Raw genomic sequence first — 21980 nt, forward strand, 5'->3', positions numbered from 1 at the left:
CATGTTTAGGATGATATGTGTTGACAAAAATCAGCTGATAATGCCACAAAAATGTAATTGATTTTGTCACAAGATCTGATTTTTCAAATCAACTTAGCACAAAAACCTGACCTGATGGAGAGAAACGGATGCCATTTCCTGATTCAGCAGTGCCAGAATACCCTAATTCACTTGTAGAAATCTAGACAACATTCAGAAAGTAAAAAATTGTTGACCAGTGTTATTGATTAATTATGAGGATGTTTAACGATCACTTTTGTGCAAATTCAGGCTAAATTTCGTCAATGAAGATGAATATGAAAAAACTTTCAAACTATATTCCTCATGGCTGGTCGATTATATATATATATATATATATATATATATATATATATATATATATATATATATATATATATATATATATATATATGAAGTTTGGCATCGATCTGTTAAGCTGTTCTGGTGAAGATTTTTTTAAAATGTTTTTATTTTCAATCCAATACGGCCACCAGACCATGTGACTGATGACATCATAAATTTAATTCTTCACTCACATTGGGTTTTAGATCAGATATATGACGTTCAAGATTTTTCGGATCAGGATTGTGATTCCACCAATTATGACTGGAATACTACTTCACTGATGAGTGATGATATCGTCGTTGTCACCCGACATACCCCATGGCGAGTTGATGACATATGCCAAGTTTCAAATTTTTTTCATTGAGCGGTTTCAGATAAGATGTCCAATTTTTTCCCTATAATCCAATATGGTTGCCAAACCATGCGACCTATGACATCAGAGTTATCAACAACATATTCTCCATGGGGCGTCCCTTCTATGTTTAATGTTTTGCAAAAAAAATATTGTTACGGCCCAGGGTTTGGTGCTCGCCATGAGTGGAAGCACTCGAGTTTCTCCCTAACACCTGGTCCTGAGGCGACCGCGGTCCAACATAGTTCTTATACCACAGATAACTCTGCGGTCAACTGGGCTGGAGTTATTATTCAGCCATAGCCGCTTAATTTAGACTACTGGCCTGGCAGGGCTATGCTTCGATGTTTCCACAATACCTTTCTACTGGCACGGCAACCTAACTAGAGGTCACACCCTCGGCGCCACACCTGGTGATCTTCTGCTGAGCGGAACAGATAGACGCAGCACCGGCTAACAGAGCAAATCAGGTGTGGTACAACTTCCCGTCCGACTATGCTCGTGCACCGTCGGACCGGCAAAGGAAAGGACAACCGAGACAGATTGGAAATACGAACAAACAATTATTTATTACACACACAAGTAATCATTTAAAAGAGTATTTATTTACGAGTATTTAAAAGCAACGAAGCAAAAGGCACGTAAGAGCAGGTTAAACCATAACACGTATTCTTGTACAATCCTATTTTCACAAAGGACACATGGCCATCATTCAAAAACAGGGGAGAAGAAGAAAAGAAGAACTTCAGAAGAAAAGTACAGAGAAAAGAAAAGTATGGTCGATGATTTTCTCCCTCTCCTCACACAGCCCAACGGGGCTGCACCATTGTCCAGATACGAATGCAGGGGAAAGGATGAGAAGATGGACAGTGGCAATGCGGAGCGATGGGACATGAAACCGCATCCCTGACGTATCCAGACCCAGCAGGCAAGTCCTCTCCGGTGTGCAAGACATGTGACTCTCCCTCCTCTGTCTCAGCTTCTTCCTTCTCAGGATGACACTTTTCCTCCCTTCTCTGAACCCTCTGCTCCTCACAGGACAGGCTTTTAGAACAAGGACAAGCTCTGAGGACAAGGACAAGCTCTGATGAGACTGTCCCCTTCCTCTTCATGTTTCTTGTCTCAGTCTCAGCTCGTGCGAGCCTCCTTCTCATTGGTCCACATCCGATGTGGGTGGGTCCACGATGCAACTTGTGGGAAATGCTGCATCATTCTGGGGGGAGTTTCAATGCAGCCCCCACCCCTCTCTTCACACACCCAAGACCGCAACTAGAGACCCCGCTCCCTCCCTCACGCACAACCATTCATTGTACAGTCCTCACTGTACCACGCCTGCGAAATGTGCCGCACTCCACCATGCACAGGAAAAGCACCGCACCTCGTGCCGTGAACATGCATGTGAGAATGGACACAGTCCCATGTGGTGAAGGTAATCCAATTGGCCCGAAGGATTAATGACCACAGATGGACCAAATGGGCCCAATTAAACAATGAGTGAATGGAGTAAAAACTGAGAGGGATGGCGCCGGACTGAGGGATGACTGAACAGCTGCGGGGCTGAAGGTAAGACTGATGGGTTGAAGGAGAGATTGTCAAAATGATGTTTGGTGAAGGGGAGGTTATTGGTGGATTGAGAAATGCAGGGGGGGGGGACGGACCAATGGTGTAAAGGAGGGAAGATTGAAAGTATCAGGGGGAAGGAGGGGGGTGGGGGAGAAGAAGACATCATCCTGGGGAAATACAAACTAATCAAAGCCACCCAAACAACCCTTAGACAAGGAACCTAGGACGAGCTACACATAGACGAATGAAATAACTAATCCTCGGGTCATCTACATGCCCACATATGCTCTTCCCCTGGGGAAGTTTCCAAAACTGTAACATTACATAAAGGCATATACATGCGCATGTGCACATGCATGGTGGTGGAAGAGGATACTTTGAGACCGGGTGGGTCTGCATTCCATCTCCTGAAACCCACCCACATGCGTAGACAGAAGGCAACAACAGAAACTTTCACGCACACACACCTACACACATAAACGTGCACACACACATGAAGGTGGATACTTTAAGACTTGGGCGGGCTCTGTTCCACCTTCTGAAACCCGCATATGGAGATAACAAATAACACACGCGCACGCACGAACGAACGCGCACACACGCACGCACGCACGCACGCACGCACGCACGCACACACACACACACACACACACACACACACACACACACACACACACACACACACACACACACACTGGTAAGTACTTACAAAAGCGATTTTATTTGAAGTTATACCTCAACTTATAAGCAATTGACCGATTCCCCAACTGCCCGGATCATCAGCCCGGCACCGTCTTTCATCGAGGTTTCGATCCTTTCAGCCCAGAACCTCTCCAAACGGCGGATCCACAACCCCAGTCGCCGGACCACAATGTTATTGCCCCGATTTTTTTAATGCCTTGAATAAACTTTGGTACAACACGGGTGATGAAGGTTGTGGTCAAGTTTCATCGGAATTGTACATGTCGTTTCTGAGAAGAAAGCAAATACCTATTCTGGGGGGGCTTTAGGGTCCGATTATTTTTTAATGCCATGAACAAACTTTGGGACATACAGATTGATGAAATCGTATGTGTCGTTTCAGATAAGTTGTAAGTATTTATGGACGGATGGACTGACGACACGCCATCCCATAAGCTCCCCGGAACTATGTTCCAGGTGATATATATATATATATATATATATATATATATATATATATATATATATATATATATATATATATATATATATATATATATATATATATATATATACATATATAGACAGATATAAAAGAGTAAACAGAATTCCTATCAGCTTAACAAAAGGTAGGTTGTGTGAAACCACCATGAGAGATGCTCATCTTTTTTGCAATATGAGATATCCTCGGTCAAATATTTATGGGAATGTTCTTTATTTTATATGGGATTTGATGCTCATGGAGGAGCTGAACAGAAGACAAGAGCATCAACTAATTGACAGAGGGCGAGAGGAGAACAGAGAGACAAAATGCTCAGATGCATCAGCATAAATCAAGGGGAGTAGTAGGCTGATAAAAGGTGCAGGGGTCAGTAGGAATGGGGAGAGGGGGCGGGAGGCATGAAGTGATGGGAGACTGCAGTCTTGAATCAGACTGCAACTGAAAAGTATGAGATTACAGGCCCATCGAGAAGTTTCCAAAAAAAAAGGAAAGCGTGAGGATGAATGAATGGAGATGGACATGAAGCTTCGACTTGGGGAGGGTTGGAAGGTTTGAATTTCTGGTATAATACATTCGCATGGCCTCTGGGGTACAAGATATGAGTGGAGGGAAGAAAGGGCAGGAGGATCAAGTCCAGAAGAGAAGTGGGAAAGTATAGCAATTCGACCTCCAACCTGAAGCAGACCTTGAGACTTATAGCCTCCTGATAAGAGGTAATGCCTGGTGGTGGCTTAACGGTTAGAGTGGTGGGTTTGGGATCCTAGGATCCTGAGTTCAAATCCCACTCATCTGTTGAATTAATACCAGGTGGGGTTGACTCTGCCTGTCATCCTTCCGAGGTTGGCAAAATGAGTGCCAGCTTGCTGGTATCCTGTGTCAGAGTGGCGACCCGTCCAGGATTGTGCCCAACAGCTAAGGAGACTGCTTAGGCAGCACCAACGCTCTGCACAGAGGATGGTCCCAATGGATGGATGGATAAGAGGTACCAATGACTCATTGGGCTTTGTCGATTTCATTGCCGAGGAGATGAAACCTATTTGTCTGTGCTGCTGCAACTTAAATTAAATAATTCATCAAACATAATGAACGAACGCATTTCTCATGTTTAGTTATTTATATGCAGCCTGTGGCTGCTTGGCTGCATCATTTTCTGGGGGTGCGGCTGTGTTGCTGATGCAGTGCCCCCTGTTACCAGTCAGCTGGTTCTCATTTTGCTGACCTCAGAAGGATGACAGGTTGAGCCAACCCACCTGGTGTGCAATCAACAGTTCAGGGATCGCGCTCAAAACTCTCAGATCTTAAGCAATCCACCTTAACCATTAAACCAACACCAGGTATATTACCTCTACCACTGAAGGTGAAGGAGGTTATGTTTTCACCATTTTACATCTGTTTGGTTGTTTGTTTTTGTCTGTGTACAGGATATCTCAAAAAGTTTTGGACGGATCCAGATTAAATTTTGTGGACAGGTTGGGTGTGTGACAAGGACGAACTGATTCGATTTTGGTGAAGATCCGAAACTGGATCTGGATATGGGAATTATTTAATTTTAAAGTGATTCTTCACCATTGAGAGATTGGGCCAAAAACAATACACAGCAAGAAATTTCAAAAATGCATTGGGCCCGATATGTTCTCGTGGATCAGGCATTACGTGGCGCAGGTATGTGCTCGACCGAGTACCCTTCTCGTTTCTCATGTTGTAAGGAAATGAACAAGCCTCATTAGATTGCATTGTCGACTTACAGAGCATGCACATTACAACATAAGCATTGGCCTTCCCTTTGGCTTAGTCTGTCGATGCAGCGAGCAGAGTCTGAAAACACAGCATCAGGTATGCCACACTGAGCAACACTTTGTATTTCTGGTGAACTCAGATACAGTACATTGTGTGTCGAGTATCGTCACATCGAGACCGGGACGTACGTGTGGTGACCTCCCCGGTGATCGCCGACCCCTCACTGTCAGCGTAAACCGGGTGCACAGAGACGCGAATCCGAGAACCTGACGGCAGTCCGTGTAAAACCGTCATTGTTCCTGCGGCATCAACTTCCTCCTGAAAAGCAACAACAACAGCTGGAGCAACAACCATACTTATATCCTCAATAAACCGCATTTCAAACGATTCATATCCACCATGAAAGTTTACAACGAGACAACATTTACAGTGCTATACTCCATGCATGAAGACACTGCAACGTTTAATGCTCGTAAACTCATTTTACTGCTTACAAAGTGCTGAGAAACAAGATGTCACAAAGGGGCCATTTACTTATAATTTACTCAAGTATGGCAATTTTTGTTCTATGCCATCCTCTCTTGTATGCCTGGTGTTGGCTTAACGGTCAGGGTGGGGGGCTTTGGATCCCGCTCAGCTGTTGAATTAATACCAGGTGGGGTTAACACTGCCCGTCATCCTTCAGACGTCAGCAAAATGAGTACCAGCTTGCTGGTATACTGTGTCGGAGAGACGACCCGTCCAGGATTGTGTCCAATTGCCAAGGACACCGCTTCGGCAGCACCGACGCTCCGCGCAGAGTATGGTCCCAATCTCCTCTCCTCATCCCCTCTTGTGACCCCATGAATGCCCATTCACTTCCCTCTCCTTTGTGCTTTCTCCTGGGCTGGCAGGAGAGCCAAGAGGTATGTGCACGAACCTCCGAACCGTCTCGCCTGGGTCTGAATCACGACACAACTATAAACTGTCATCCTGGTGTTTCGTCGGCAGGGCGAGGCATCGATCTGCGTGCTGTCCCTCAGAGTGACGTTAAGGTGGGTGTCCCGTATGCCAGCATGAGTTGGTGGACGTCAAAGTTCCCACGGTGTCCTTCGCACGATGAACAAGTTCCAAATTCCAGCTCGAGATTACAGTGGGCACTGCATCAGTGGCACCACCGTGCCACTGGCAAGAACTGATGCTAACCCGCAGCCACATGCTGTACACCAACAGCATGACGCCACCATCCGTTGCATTCTTCCTTTTCTTGATATACCGCCAACCCAGTTCTGTACATAATAAATAAACGGCGCCACACATTACACGACTCTCATTTCCTGTAATTGTTCATAACGCAAAAAGAAGGATAAAAAAAACCTTCCAGATTGTTGGTTCAGCTTCTTACTCAGCTCAAAAAAAAATCCTTCCTGATGACCGATTGAGAGACGGATGTCACAGGAGACAATGAACAGAGATATTTCAACATCAAGCGATTCGCAGTGACATGCCATTCGTCTCAGCCAAGGTAAACCAACCAGCTATGTGGCCTTGCTTCCCTCCATCCGTGCGATGTATCAATGCACTGAACTTGTAAACCTATGAAACACAAAAGGAGCCGTACTGAGCTCGCACCGGACGCAGCTTATGAGATGATTGTTCAAGGTTTCAATTATCGATCGGAAAAATATCATATCCCTCCATTCATTGCAAAATGTGCATGGTCTTCGTGGTTCACAAGCCATTAAAATACCATTTGATGAATGTCTGTACATCATGGACTAAGTACCGGCTTTGAACTTTGTCTCCATATTCTTCTTCTTTCTCATGGCTCCTCATGTGGAGTGAAGCCTCATTGCACTGTGCTGCTGCTGTCCCACCTTTTATACAATACTCCTCCACTGCCTTCTGTCTTCGGCCAACTCCCTCCGCTCTCCCGTAACCTCCATCTTACTTTCATCCCTCCTCACCCAATCTTTCCATCTCAGCCAGGGTCTGTCTCCCTCCGTTCTTCCTTCCTTGCTCCCTCCACCCATGCGCTTTCTTTGCTCTCGTCTCTTCCTCCATCTGCTCGAGGTGTCCAGCCCACCTCAGCCGGCTCTTTCACAATCTCTCCGTCCAGCTCACCTGCTCGATGCTCCCCTTAGTTCGTCCATCCTTTTTCAATCCACCCTCTTCACTCCCGCTATGCTCCGTTGCCAGTTGTTCTCACAGATGTGCAGCCTGTTGCTTCTCCGTCAGTTGCACAGTATTCAAATCATCAAGGTCGGCCGGTGTTGCGCAAGAGCCCACAAATTTCCCTTTTCGATTTCCTCGATATTTTCCTTTCCGTCGTAAATCACTCCCACATGCCATCACCTGTATCCTCCTTCGCATCTCCGCCTTCATAACTACCATCCTCTGTCACTGTTCCACTTATATGTATATACAGCACTCAAATCTTTGTCTACATTCAGCACAATTCACTTCATGACAGACTATGTTGAACTAGCTCACCTCCAGCTCTTGTTTCCCTTCGGCCTGGTAGCGTACGAGGTATCTTTGGACACCGGGAAAGGCTGCATCCCATGCAACGCGTAAGCTGCTCGCAGTCACCTCTGAGAATTGCAGGTTACCGGACCGTGGCAGGGCCACTGCAACGACACAACATGCATGGGTGGCATCGACACCTTCACGCACTGTCATTTCGACACCGATGACATGATTCCAACTTTTAAATCATAATTGAAGGGGTGGCGAGACAGATTCTTGGTAGTGTGATCATCATCAAGCTATCTAGATTGGGGTTTGATTCTCGACTCCACTTTGAACTGTTTTGTGCTTTTCCGTTCGCTCGATCGGTGTTGCACAGGTTGGGCATTACATCGTTGGATGCGCCGTCTATCGGTTGGAGGTTAAACTGGACGTTCCGTACTCTGCTAGATTATCTGGTGGTTAAAGATTATCTGGACGTTAAAGATTAGGACTCTGCTAGATTATCTGGACGTTAAAGATCCCAAAATTCATATCGACAAAGAGTTGGCGGGGTATCACCAGCACCATAAACAAAACTAGAAATCATCTGAAAATGCAAAGCCGTCCACGCCTGCCTTGCATGAATGAATCAGACTTATTCTCTTCTTCCTTTTCTTCTGTATGGTAAACATGACGAAAACAGATTAAAAAAAATTTTTTTTTTTACGATTTGAGGCTACCTTGACCTTATGATCAAACAAAAAAAAAACAATCGGCTTCCAGATTTTGAATTGTTAATCAATTCAGTGCCCCAATATGCTAATTCTTAAAAAGTTCAGGTCAAATGGATTAAAATTTATGATTTTATGTCATGCTCAACTTTTGACCAAATTGTCAATTTGTGTTCTCCATATTCTCATCATAAAGCTACGTTGAAAATTTGATGGCAAAGTTTAAATGGTGATAAAAAAGTTATGGCCCGGACAGACACACAGGTAAGACAGACACACAGAAGTGATTACAAAACCCCGTGTGTTCCGCTGCGCGGGGGACGGCCCAATAAATTCCTGTCCTTCCTGTCCAAATGATGGCAATCCATGAGCGGCATGCCTCCCAGAAGTGAGGCAACCGGCAGCAATGCGCTGCTTGTGCATGAATGACTCAAGTCACCGTATGAGCTTCAATATTAGTGTCTATTATTTTGGAAAGTTTCCAAACGTTTGCTAATCAGGCTCATAACAACTCCTCAAAGGTAATTCTAGGAAGCTAAAGTTTGTCCTCAATCATGACCTTTTTGAGATGCAAATCTGAAAATTCCTGCATCAAGGAATGTCTCGTCGGATATTTAATGGGCACAAAGAAAGTGAAGCGGAATATGTTAAAGAAAAAGTTAAATCAGATGATAAAGAAGAAAATTAGTGATGGCAAAATAAACTTCAACATCAAGGAAACTTGGGAGGGGGGGGGGGTGACGCGAGGTCGAGGCCGATTGTTCCTACTACATGAAACACTGCAACCCATGCCTGCAGAAAACGGATTTTTTTTTTGGAACGCCGGCTGCATTTTCCATCCTATCATCATGTAACTTTGTATGAAGCTATCTTTTACAATTTGTGCACATTTCTTATTTTGTAAACTTGGTTGAGGGATGGCTTTGAAGGCCATAAAACACAAGTTGATTCGTCTTTCCTTCGTGTTGGGAAAGCAGGTGCAACGGAGCACATTGCACAAGCGCAAGCATATACACATCTACACTTGCTATTCGAGATGGTTCGAGCCCAAATTTTCCGAGCCCAAATTTTCCAAGGCCAAACTGAAAAAAAATGGGAAAAGGCAGGAATCCTGAAGGAAGTTCATGCAATTTTACAGGAATTCCCAAAAAACAATTTACCAGGAAGACACACGAGCTTAAGCTCTAGTTGTTTGAAAGCTTTTCTTAGCTCAAGCTCGAGTAAAATGACGCTTGCATCATCTCAAATGCCGATCATGCATGGCGTGACAGCGGTGAGACACAATTGCTGCTGGTGTGACACAATAGACCGGCAACATATAAGATAATGAGCACTCAAAAAGTATCCTGAACTTTGTGTTGGCCGGAACTTTCAGTGGAGTCCTTTTTCATCTCATTCGCACAAGGGCCTCGGCCGACATTCCACAACATGGTCAGGGATGGTTGTGAACTCCTATGACTAATAAAGAACAGCAGAAGCGTAACAGCCTACACGTGCCGTTCGATGACGGGACGCGCTGAGATTTTTTTTACCCGAAAGAAGAACATGGAAAGCATCAAGAGATCGCATCATTGAGCGTGCCAAAGAATTACATGAACGACATCACAGGAAGTATAATTTGCTGATACTTCAGGTACGGCACAACAAAGAAAACAAAGCCATCCCTGCAGTGACTCCATCGATGATATCCAGTTTGCACTGAAATGCACACAAGGAAACAGGTCTTTGGAGGAATATGAAATTGTTTAAGATACAACCAAAGACGGTGATTAACTGCTCCTACAGTATAATCATTCGGACAAAAAACAAACTCCACATTGTGCCTGAAGGATGAAAAGAATTCTTCCAACTTGGAGGAAATTTCAAAGCTGGTAATGATGTACAAAACCGAGATAAGATGGAGTTGGAGCATGATCATCCAATTAGCCTGCTCTCCCTCCAAAGTTTATAAAATGTTCACAAAAGTTTTAAACAACTGGTATACGTCTGTCTAAACTGGACGCTAATCAACCACGGGAGCGAGTGAGGAGGTTTTTGGTCAGGGAAAGTCAACAATGGATCACATTCGATCAACAGCTCAACTTCGAGAAAAATCAAGAGGATATAAATTGCCCTTGTGCCTCGCTTGCATTTATAGATTATGAAAAAGCCTTCCATAATTTGGGAAGAAATGTCGTCATCCGACCTCGACATCGTCTAAACATCAACTATACATGGATAAACATATTATGTGAAGTCTACAGTGGTAGAACAGTGACCTTCAGACTGCATTAAAGCATGGCAAGATTAGGAACAAAAGAGGTGCCAGAGAGGGTGACACAACATCCCCAAAATGGGTTTACACAGCGTCTCAAAGGAGTGCCAACAGCTACAATGGGGAAATAATGGAATAATTTTCGATGGAGAAAGACAAAACCATCTACGATTCACAGACAGCAAGCCTGGCTTGGGAACCTCGGGTCCTGAGTTTGAGCCCCATCGGCCACTGAATCAACACCAGGCGGGGTTGATTCAGCCTGTCATCCTTCTGAGGTCGGCAAAATGAGCACCAGTGTACTGGTAATAGGGGCATCAGCATGACATCAGCAGCATAGCTGCATCCCTAACGAATGATACAACCAAGGAGGCACAAAGCTGCACGTGGGAGTGTGAGTGAAGCAACGTTTTAATTCCAACAACACTGAAGAGTACCAGACTCAGTGGGATAATGGTTAAAGAGTGTGGTCTGAACCAGGGAGGTCTGTGCTTCGATTCTCACTCTGGCCGAGTCATGCCAAAGACTAAAAATGGAATGTGCTGCTTCCTTGCTTGATTCTGAGTATTTGGAAAATAGAGCACAAACAAACAACCAGAGATTGGCATCCATGGGTGGAAATTCCTCCAAATTGCCCCACTGAGCGCAGAGAGAAAAGTGACGTCATCAAAGATGGCGATACCGATACCAACGGTGCTCTGGGAAGTGACGTCACTTCCCCCAAGCTCAATGGCGGTTTGTCTGAAGTCACGTCTGATGTTATAATGCAAGGAGCTTCAGCACAGGAGAGGGTTGTTTGTGCATGCTCGATCCTTTTTGAAATGCTGAGCATCAAGCAAGCAGCACTTATCATTTTTAACGTCTTTGGTATGTTTGGGTCGAGGTCAAATTGCTGACCTCACAGACTCAGAGCAGACACTTTTAACATTACGCCACCAAGGCTGATCAAATTTCTCTTGAACTTGTTTGTGTATGTGTACGATTTGTGTGTCAGGTCTTCTATGAGCCTCAGGCCCCATAAACAAAAACAACAACAAAAAAAAACACTAAAACAACTGGACATCATAATGCGAGATCTAAATTTGTACATTTGAAGATCAGATGGAAAATTAATCTGACAAAGACAAAAACCACGTGTCAACTATGATGCGAAAAAGCGGAAAATTCAAATTGCTCTTTGTATAAAAACCTCTGCCCAACCGAAGGTGGACGGAGGTTACGCTTTCAACCTTGTCTGTTTGTCTGTGAACAGGATATCTCAAAAAAGTTATGGACAGATTCGGACGAAATCTGGTGGACACGTTGGGTGCGCGTGACAAGGACGAAATGATTCGATTTTGGAGAAGATCCAGATCCGGATCCCAGAATTTTTAAAGTCATTCTTCACTGTTGAGAGAAAGGGCCAAAAACGATGTTCATAAAAAGTTGTGGACAAGTTTATATGACAAAATGTGATGGATGAGTTGGATCGGTGACAAGAACAAGCCGATTCGATTTTGGTTCAGGTCCACATCCAGATCCAGCCAAGATCAGTGGGATACAAAACGGAAACTATTCAGCCTGGCGGAGGTTTGAGCTCTACCATCCATCCATCCATTGGGATCATCTCTGCAGAGCATTGTGGCTGCCTAAGCAGTCGCCTTGGCTGTTGGGCACAATCCTGGACGGGTCACCACTCCGACACAGTGTACCAGCAAGCTGGCACTCATTTTTCCAACCTCAGAAGGATGACAGGCTGAATCTAACCCACCTGGTATTAATTCAACAGCCAAGCAGGATTTGAACTCAGGATCCCATCAGGATCCGAAGCCCACCACTCAAGCCATTAAGCCAACACCAAGCAAATACACTCGCTAAGTGCCGTTGTCGTTGAAGAAAGCAAGCATTTACTTCGGCTGACTCATAAGAATTCTTACAAATCATTTTGAAATCATGAATACATACCAAAGCAAGATGGGCAGCATTTGGGAAAATAAAAGGTGATTAAAAGCAAACTGCCCTTGTGTTTGAGAAAAGGTCAATAACCAATGGGCAATGCCAGCGGTCACATATACCAGTGAATCCTAATCATTTACAACGGAGATGGAACAAAAAATGGTCATCATGAAAAGAGTCGTGGAAGGTTGTTGTCTTGGCAAAAAGAAAGAAGAAAAAGAGAGAGAGAGAGAGAAGGCGGTAAGCTGATGAATGAGACAGAAAACGAAATGCAACACCATATCGGTGGAAAGTCAAAAAAACTTAAAATGGAACTGTGCTGATCACAGAACAAGAAGAACGGACAACCGACGGACAATAATAATCACAAACGGACTGGGGGAAAGCGGTGCAAGTTCAGATTGGGGGGCAGGAATGGAAGTAACATTCACGATAAGCGATGCGGTACTGCTCGCACAATCGGTCAAAGCAATGGAAGAACTTCCGGCAGTGAACAATGTTGAGAGCGAGGAAATCATGGATTGTAAACATACCAGAAGCACCCGCACGACACACATTTACATGGAGACCACCAACAAAGATGAAAACAACCCTAAACACGAATTTGGGGTCATGCTAAACGTATGTAGCAATTCTGGATGTAATCAGACTGCAACTGTAGGAGGAGTAGCGTGACAAACCAACACACACACACACACACACACACACACACACACACACACACACACACACACACACACACACACACACACACACACACACACACACACACACACACACACACACACACACACACACACACACACACACACACATGACACCGGTCCATGAATTATAGGGAGGATAGGGATGAAATGGGCAACCAAGAATGACAAATCATCAAGAAGTACCGAGAAAGATGTGCAGCAGTGCTCCGACTACAAAAAGTGAAAATAAAAGGCCATACCAAATAAAAAGAAGAATCTAAAAGGATCTGGAAGAAGCAGCAGATGAAAACCAACAATTATACGGAGACACGGATTTGAAAGACGTTCTGCAGTACAACGGCTCCAAATAGCACAGAACAGATGAGAACATACCACATGTGTCAGGGAGGCCTTGGTCCTGCAGTGGATTGAAACAGGAGAGTCAAGTTTTTGTTCGAGAATTGAAAGGACTCCACATCTACAGGAATTCGTGAAATTTTAAAAATTTTTTAAACCTGGATTAACTTTTCTTGTAATCATGGTATCTAGAAATAAAACAAGCTTACTTTAAGGATTCCTGAGCGAACTGAACCTCATTACGAGGTGTGCAACGTTTAACAAGACGGCCCTGTTTGGTGTTTCTCATGAAAAAGATAAGATTGCTCGGAGTCTTAGTGAAATGTTTTTACATGATGACTGGGATAAACAGGACATATATTTAAGACATATTTTTTTTCAATTGGAGCAAAAGGTAAGGGGAAAGGTAAGGCCATGTTATTAATCCCCTTTTGTGTGGAGCATGTGGCTGCATCATTGCTGGGTGCACAGCCGTGCCACTGATGCAGTGCCCCCATTGTAGATTAAAGCAGGAATTTGTAATTTTTATTTTCAGGGTGATGGTGTGGACTCGTCTGCACTTCCAATAAGACACCGTGGAATCTTTCACGCTCACCAGCTATTGCCAGCAGAGAGGACACCAGGCTTTACGTCTACCGAGCGACGGCACACTTTGTGATGCGACACCCTGCCCCGCAAAGCACCAATCTGACGGTTCACGAGGAGTTTAAGAATCGAACCCAGACGAAACAGCTCAAAGGTAAGTGCACTACTTCTGCACTACACTGTCAAACATGTTCTTCATGTAAAGAGGAGAGCATTACTAAAAATACTTGTTTGAATTTTGCATGACAGATCCCATGTAATTACAAACAACAATCCACGAGACAGACATAATGGTTCAAATTGTGTGTGTGTGCGTGTGTGTGTGTGTGTGTGTGTGTGTGTGTGTGTGTGTGTGTGTGTGTGTGTGTGGTGGTGTTCCATACCGGTCACTTGTTGTCCTGTGATTGGCTCGCCAACCTTCATCCCGAACAGTGGAAAAACTGTCACTGTGTAATTTGTGCTGGGGCTCAATCCAGTGAGTTTGAATGACGTCGTCTCAGGCCCAACAGTTTTCTTCGTAAACAAAACATGGATAAAATTATATATGTTTATATATATATATATATATATATATATATATATATATATATTAATAGCAATGTGGATATTCCATAGTGTGATGGGTTAGTGGAAGGAGTTTTTTGATGCTGCAAGATTATGGTAAAAGGTAAAATGAGATGGTACTGATACATCTTTCCCCCTACTACTCTCATGTTATATCTATGTAATCTGATTTCCCATTGGAGCCGAACCATGCGGTGTCTCACCGAGATCACCACAGTAATCAAATGATCAGAAAGGATCAAAATGAGGGAATGTGGTCAACCACACAGTAAACTCTAAATAATTGGCTCCAATAAGGTCTTTGCTGGGACCGAGTCTGCAATACAAAAGACACCACCGAGATCTCCAATGGTCACAAGCAGGTACAAACGGATGAATCTTGGTTTTCATCACACTAAGTATCTCCTCTGAAGAAAAGTGTGCTCCATGATACAGCTGTTCCAGCTGGCAATATCACAGGTGAAAACATCATGAGACATTCTCATCAGTGCTTACAGGAAGTAAAGGCTAACCAAAGGCACACCCAAGGTGCAGATCTATTTTGAATAACAGAGTTGTACCAATAAGGAAATTGTACCTCCAGGTTGTCAACCACATCACCAAGGGAAGAGTACACTATAGTATAGCCAGTCACACCATCCAAGCGCGGCCATGCAACTTCCATGGTGTTAGAGGTCACGTCTTGAAATCTAAGGGACATCGCATCCAGCGAAGGTACTGCAGGAATACAAGCACAGACATAAAAACCTTTCACGGGTATATTCATGAAACAGACGATATGTGAAATGTCATGTCTGCCAGTCAATTACGTGTATTCTCAGTCCCAGTGACACTCTTGCTCTCGCCGGAGGGATACAATGCCGATACTGAGATGTGATACTCAGTGTTTGGTTCCAGGTTCTCCAGGAACATTGAGGTCTGGTCCCTTGATACCTGAATCTGTGAAAAGTCGAGCAAGAACAATTACACCAAGCGTTAATAATCATGCAAGATCCAACCCAAAATAACTGTCCGTGTGAAAAAGGACAACAGTGGGTTGCCAACGCACCTCCAGAGGGAAACCACCGACCAGTTGAGCATAGACAATGAGATAACCCTCCACAGGACCCGGTGGAGCATTCCACGACAGCCACATGCTCCGGGCAGTCTTGTCCGAAATCTTAAGTGCCGACGGAGGAATGAGATCTTGGTCCACTCCTATCACAGCTACTCGAAGGTATGGGGATGTTGTCAGATGTATAAAAGTCAAGAATGAATGCAACGGTTCAGAAAGTGTATACTTGAGTTTGTTATCGAATTTTTAACTTCAGGTCTTTTATGTTTTTTTAAATGTGAACACCGATTTCAGAAAAGAGGCCTCTTGAGTGGTAAAAAGTTTAAAGAATAAGCACATCTCGGTTACTAACAGCAACTTTCTGTCCCTTTAAATTATTTCAATCACGTGATACATTCCCACCCATCCCATTGGTGGGATGTAACACCTGATGCATGATGCTCGCACAGTCCTGGATGAAGACCACGCCGTAGTTATAATGTTGGACCTGAGGAGGCTTGCCTTTCTGGGCAGCTGAGCCAGTTGGTGGAGTTTTCCATTTTGAATACAGTTATTCCGAACGAAGACTAGTTTCTACCAAATTCTCCCCAAAGTGCCTGCACCCCATTCAGGGTTCAGATTGAGAGAGACCAACTGGCTGTAACTGAATTCAGCACAGCTGATGAACCATGTTTGCATTATTTCTGGCTATATTAGACAAAGAACAGCTGCTCTTCTTCCTCGCCAAGCTTGATTTATGACCAACATTGGCCAAACAACCACAGCCAAAAACTATGAACGGCACATTCCATCTCATTCTGGCTTTCTTTCTGAAAACTCTGTTAAGATGAAACTCACGGAAGGTCTTGAAAACGCTGCAAATATACATGGGGTATATTTACTGTTAATACTGTTGAGATGGATGCAAACAAATGTAAGAGGGACAAAAGGAAGAGCGGCGGAGGGAACGAGAGAGGGGAGGGGGGGGGGGGCGAAGGGGGAAGAGTTAAGTGGAGAGAAAATTTTGAACTGCACCAAAAGCATGCACTGTACATGATAATCAAGGAAGATCTACAACAAGGTTCAAAACGACCCACCGACCATCGCAATGTGCACTTCCAGCGTTGGTGATCTCCACTATTTCCCAATGAAGATCTCTATGGCCGGATAACCAGAACAACTGCAGACATTGTGTGTTAAACACAAGCGATCGTTGCGAATCGTATTTTAGAGTCTCCAAAAGTTTACTTCGCACTTATCTCTCTGCTTTGATCAAAATTCCCAACTTGAGACCCGATGCAGACATTCATGGTTACAGTTTTGATTCAGAAAGGCAATGCCGGCATCAACTTAACAGGCTATTAAATCCCAACCACAACCTTCACGCTCGTTTGCGAAGCAATGCTTTTGCATGCGTGGAAACAATCATTGCCAACACATTTCGCCTTTTCAGGCCCGAAGGCAAAAACCTTATTCTGATAAACTCCAGAGCTTCTGATGAACTTAAGATGAACGTCTGTCGACTCTTGAAGGCTGCCGAAACCCATGAAGAGTTTCAGGTTAAAGGTCCCATGACACCCAAAGCTTTCTGGTTATTTATATATTAACTTGACCTTCCGAGTGAAGAAATCACCCATGTTTTTTTTTTAATCAAAAATGGGATAATTAGACCAATATTTCGATCATTTCTGGTGCTTTTCACAACTTGCTATGCCGCGCCCCTTAAAAAAGTTGACTTCAGCGAACCGCAGCGTTGATGTCACATGCAGAAACTCGCACAGAGTGGATTCACTCGAGATCTCTCGAGTCTAGACAAGTCTGATAAATCCGTCGTCCGTCCGACTCGGCCGATAAATATGTCGTCCGTCCGACTAGGCCGATAAATCTGACGTGCTGTAGCTTTCTTTTATTATTCTCTTTTCTTCATTGTTTTCTACTGGTGCTACATAACGACAGTAGGAATAAAATAAATAAAATTGCAACAGAACGTCAGATTTATCGGACTACGAGACAATTGTGTCACAAGGTGTGTTCTGCACACAAGTTTTCATTGTATCCAGACAGCGAGATTGCTTCGTTTTATGCGCGGAGAGATACGGCCGATGACATGCGCTGGCCTTGCTTGCGATTAATTCGCCACGGAGAAACATGTCCGCTGCGCTGCGCTGGTCACGTCACCTCACTAAAATATTTCTGATATCGAGCAGTATGCAAGTAGAATTTACATTATTAAATTACGAAGAGGATTTAGTCTAACCAGTTGTTATTGCCAAGTCTTCCTTCGATGTCCTCCCGATCAGAATTAACTCCGGGAATTTCATCGCCATTTTTCTCTGCTTGTCCTGCTTCGGGCTCGAACTGCTGAGGGCGTATTTCATTTCCAGCTGCCTGAACTTCACCTCCCGCGACTACGTTATCCCACAATTCTCCATGTGATTCAGACCAAAATCCTTCATTTCTCTCACACTTACTGTCGTTACCAGACAAGTGAAAGTCCATGTCATCCATTATTCAAAACCAAATGTTCAATTTTTTTAAAGCAGAAATGAACGAAGCGATCGAGTCGACCAATCAAATGTGGAAACGCACAGAAAGCCAATGGAATCGCGTAGACCACCCACCCGAGTAATTAACGTGCAGCCTTTGTAATCCTGTACGTGACGTCATGTGGGTTATGCCCCTTTCATGAGAATTTTTAGGGCCGTTCTCAAAGACGTATTTTTTTTTTAATTTTACAGTTTACAGAATAAGTATTGTGAAAAAAAAACATTGTCAGATATGAAATCACGATGAAAAACTCCTCTAGGACATATATAAATGAAATTTCAGTCCTTTTGGGTGTCATGGGACCTTTAAACAAAAGAGAAAAGAGCTCCTTCATTGTGTAGACAAGTCAAGGCAATCGTTGGTGTACGTCCCAGCTTTGCAATCTTTCTAACACTAGCAGACAATGTGGAGAGAGCCTGATTTTTTAACAATAAAAAGTGCGAGGAGTTTTCCTTCCTACATTCCAATTTGCTCTTCTGACAGAGTATATGTTTGGACGATCAGAGCTATGCAACCAAAATGATCAAAGTATTTCTGACTGGTCTTGACGTGGTTTAATGAGCAGTGGCACAAGTGATGGGCATTTATTTGGATCTTCTTTTCAACAGATCCATTTGTAGGGATGAGAAACATGATTTTCACATATTCGTAGGGCATCAAGACAGAGCCTCACAATTTCACCATCTCTGTCCAGCTTGCTCTTCCTTCAAGGTCTTCAAAATGTTTCTGAGCTTCTATCACTCTGTGTCTATTCTTGAAAAGACACGCGACCTCCAGCAATGTGGGGGAATGTTTGCACAATAAGTCTGATTCTGAGTCTTCAACTCCGAGTCACAGTCTAATTAGTTAGATATTGAGTGCAACATCACTGGTGCTTTAGTGTTTTGAAACATCTATAATCAGATATCAATGGCAAATATATATGCTTCGAGAAGACAAAGGAAAAAGACAAAACAATAGCATATATGAAATGAAAGTTAACAAAAAGACACATGAGAAGCAATCAATGTATTCAAATGATCAATCTTAGTCATCGTTGAAACGGAAACGGGAAGTCACCTTTTTTTGTGAGTTCGGAGCACAACTCTTGGGAAACAATGGCTGTGATGGTATCAAGTTCTGTGAAACGATCCAGGTGGAATATGAATGTCGACATTGGTTTTGATGATATATCTTCCAGAAGCTGTCTTTCTGCATTCCTCATGCCTGCCAAAGGACATGTCAAAAGGCTTTTCATTAAGCTGTAAAGTACATGGCTAGGTTAATTAAAGTAGATGTCTGTGATCTGTCGGGCGAAGCAAGGGGTAGTCTGCTAAGCCAGAGTTGGGTGATCGCCCAGGCAGACGAGACTACCCCTCCTAGAAGCCCAGGCCCCTGGAAGTGCTGGGGTATAGATGACCATATTTAGGCTTTTAAATTCAGTTATCCTGGTATATCCAATTAAGACAACGTTTTTGTTTGATTTCTTCCATTAATTCATTGAATGAACAATTTTAGACGATGCTCACCTATTTAAGATTGCCCTCAACCTGACAAGTAGTGTCTTACTGTTGTCTAGCAGTCATTGGCTTGAGAACAAAACAATAAATTGGCAAAATTGGAGCTTATGAACTTTACTTAGCGTCCACATGTGCACACACGCTCTCTCCCTCTCTGATTAACGAGAAAGTGAGACCATCTTCCATCGCTATGAATCTTGGTTTTCATCACACTAATTGAATAAATAAAGTTCTCCTTGTTTGTTTTCTTTCCATCTCTCTTTATGGTTTTGAGACACACACAGTCACCGTCACAAGCATTTACATTATTTAGTTAGGAAATAGTCATCTTTAGAAAAAAAAATAATCAAAGTCAACACATGTCTCAGCAACAGACACATTTCTTTTTAATCGTGACTGTCATTTGGCTTAAACAGCGATATACAGGCAAATACATAAATGATGGGAAACGAACTGTCATTTATGTACGTAGGTGTATATGTATATATATATATCTCGTAGGAAATCATATATTTATGATGTGGAATGAACAGTTTGAAGTCTTCCTTCAAGGTCTTCAATGATATATATATATATATATATATATATATATATATATATATATATATATATATATATATATATATATATATATATATATATATATATATATATACAAACATACATATATATATATATATATGTATATATATATATATATATATATATATATATATATATATATATACACACATATACACACACATACATATATATACATACATAGTTATAAATCATGTATTTATGATAAATGTATATATTGTTACGGCTGTGGAAATTCGCAATACACCATAAAGGGTCCTAAGATCAGTTATGACGCTAAGTTGATGTGTAGTTAGTCCACACCTGTTGTTTAGGGGGAATATGTGTGCTTCATCCGGGCTGCGACGCTTTGAGTTAGCCACTTTTCTTTCTCTACAGTTATTTTGGACCATTAAGCCGCCAACAACTCAAACACCACCACCTTCGCCTCTTTACCTCCACAACTCCATCCCGCAAACATCGCTTCACTGCCATTCCCAAACGACGCCCACCAACAACCAAACCACCACAGCAAACCCCCCACCAACTTCGCCTTTCTCCTTCCACAACCACACCACCAGTCAACACCAAACGTCGTGCTGTCCACGGCCCGTTCGGTAATTGATGCCGAACGCGTCGAGCCGCGGGTACGAATGTGTTCCCTTCAGGAGAGGAAAACGGATCAGGAAGGCTTCACGCCCCTTTTTGCCCGACCAATGGCTGAACGTCGGGTGGCATGGCCCCGCCTCCAAGCGCGTTTTGATCGGCGAATCTGCATACAGGCTCCTCCCCCGGTCGATAAAAGACGCGAGCACGACGCAGCTCGTGTGTGTCCAGGAAGGAGTGTGAAGAAACGTGTCTAGAAAGGTGTCCAGCTCGTGTGTGCAGAAAGGGGTGCAGAAAGTGGCACCGGTCGGAAGTTGTGAGGTCTGAGGCGTGTGTTTGCGGGGATCGGACGGTGAAGCGGACGGAGCTCGGAGTGGAGGTCGAGGGACAAGTTGCGGAGTGGAGCAGAGACGCAGAGGAGGGCTAAGGGGCGAGAGTTCGCCGGAGTCAGGTGAGGTCCCGGGACCCCGCTAGCGGGAGAGAGCGTCCGCCATTCCCCTCTCCCGACCCCGAGCATCAACAATTCCCCCATCAGCGCTGAGATAGCGCCGGTAACCCCGTCCGTTCCACAACCCAACCGTGGTGCCTGCGCGACGCACGCCTGGAGGAGATCACCGACCATACAAAGGGCACGGAGTCAAGCGCGTTACGCGGACATTACGGCGAGCCCGCCATCGCGCCACGAGGACGCGGGTAAGACCCCTTCGGTCTCATGGACCTGGCCGATCACCCAGGTCACACATTCATTTGGTCTACGGGCCTGTCTGCCTCCTTGCCTGTGAGGGTGGCTTGTGTTTTCTTTGCTTTTTGTGTAAATGTATGTGTGGCGCCAGTCTTGTAAGTAAACCTGTATAAGTGTGCTGAAACTAATTGCCCTTTTTATTCGGTTGTAGCTCTGCGTTGCTTTTATTGTTTTAACTGTTATATGTGCATTTTTGTATGGCTGTGAATATGTGCTTGACGTGTGTGTGTGTGTGTGTGTGTGTGTGTGTGTGTGTGTGTGTGTGTGTGT

The 21980-nt window shown here is 43.9% G+C and overlaps 1 protein-coding gene across 4 annotated transcripts in view; it reads right to left on the bottom strand.

The window, feature by feature from the left end:
- Window positions 1–21980, bottom strand: part of LOC147012683 (collagen alpha-1(XIV) chain-like) — a 168562-nt gene that overhangs the window by 82835 nt on the left and 63747 nt on the right. For all 4 annotated transcript variants that reach the window (XR_015051032.1, XM_085853765.1, XM_085853766.1 and 1 more), the window contains 7 exons: window positions 19362–19508; window positions 15771–15928; window positions 15532–15661; window positions 15300–15439; window positions 14542–14671; window positions 7653–7789; window positions 5369–5498 (listed from right to left, as the gene is read on the bottom strand). Coding sequence is in view for 3 of the 4 variants with exons in the window: in XM_085853765.1 (XP_085709891.1) it covers window positions 5369–5498; window positions 7653–7789; window positions 14542–14671; window positions 15300–15439; window positions 15532–15661; window positions 15771–15928; window positions 19362–19508 (972 nt within the window). In the remaining variant the exon portion in view is untranslated. The remainder of the gene's footprint in view (window positions 1–5368; window positions 5499–7652; window positions 7790–14541; window positions 14672–15299; window positions 15440–15531; window positions 15662–15770; window positions 15929–19361; window positions 19509–21980) is intronic.

This window comes from Eptatretus burgeri, chromosome 14 (assembly GCF_056783735.1).
Source record: "Eptatretus burgeri isolate ZD-2024b chromosome 14, Ebu_testis_v1, whole genome shotgun sequence".
NCBI classification, from domain to species: Eukaryota; Metazoa; Chordata; class Myxini; order Myxiniformes; family Myxinidae; genus Eptatretus; species Eptatretus burgeri.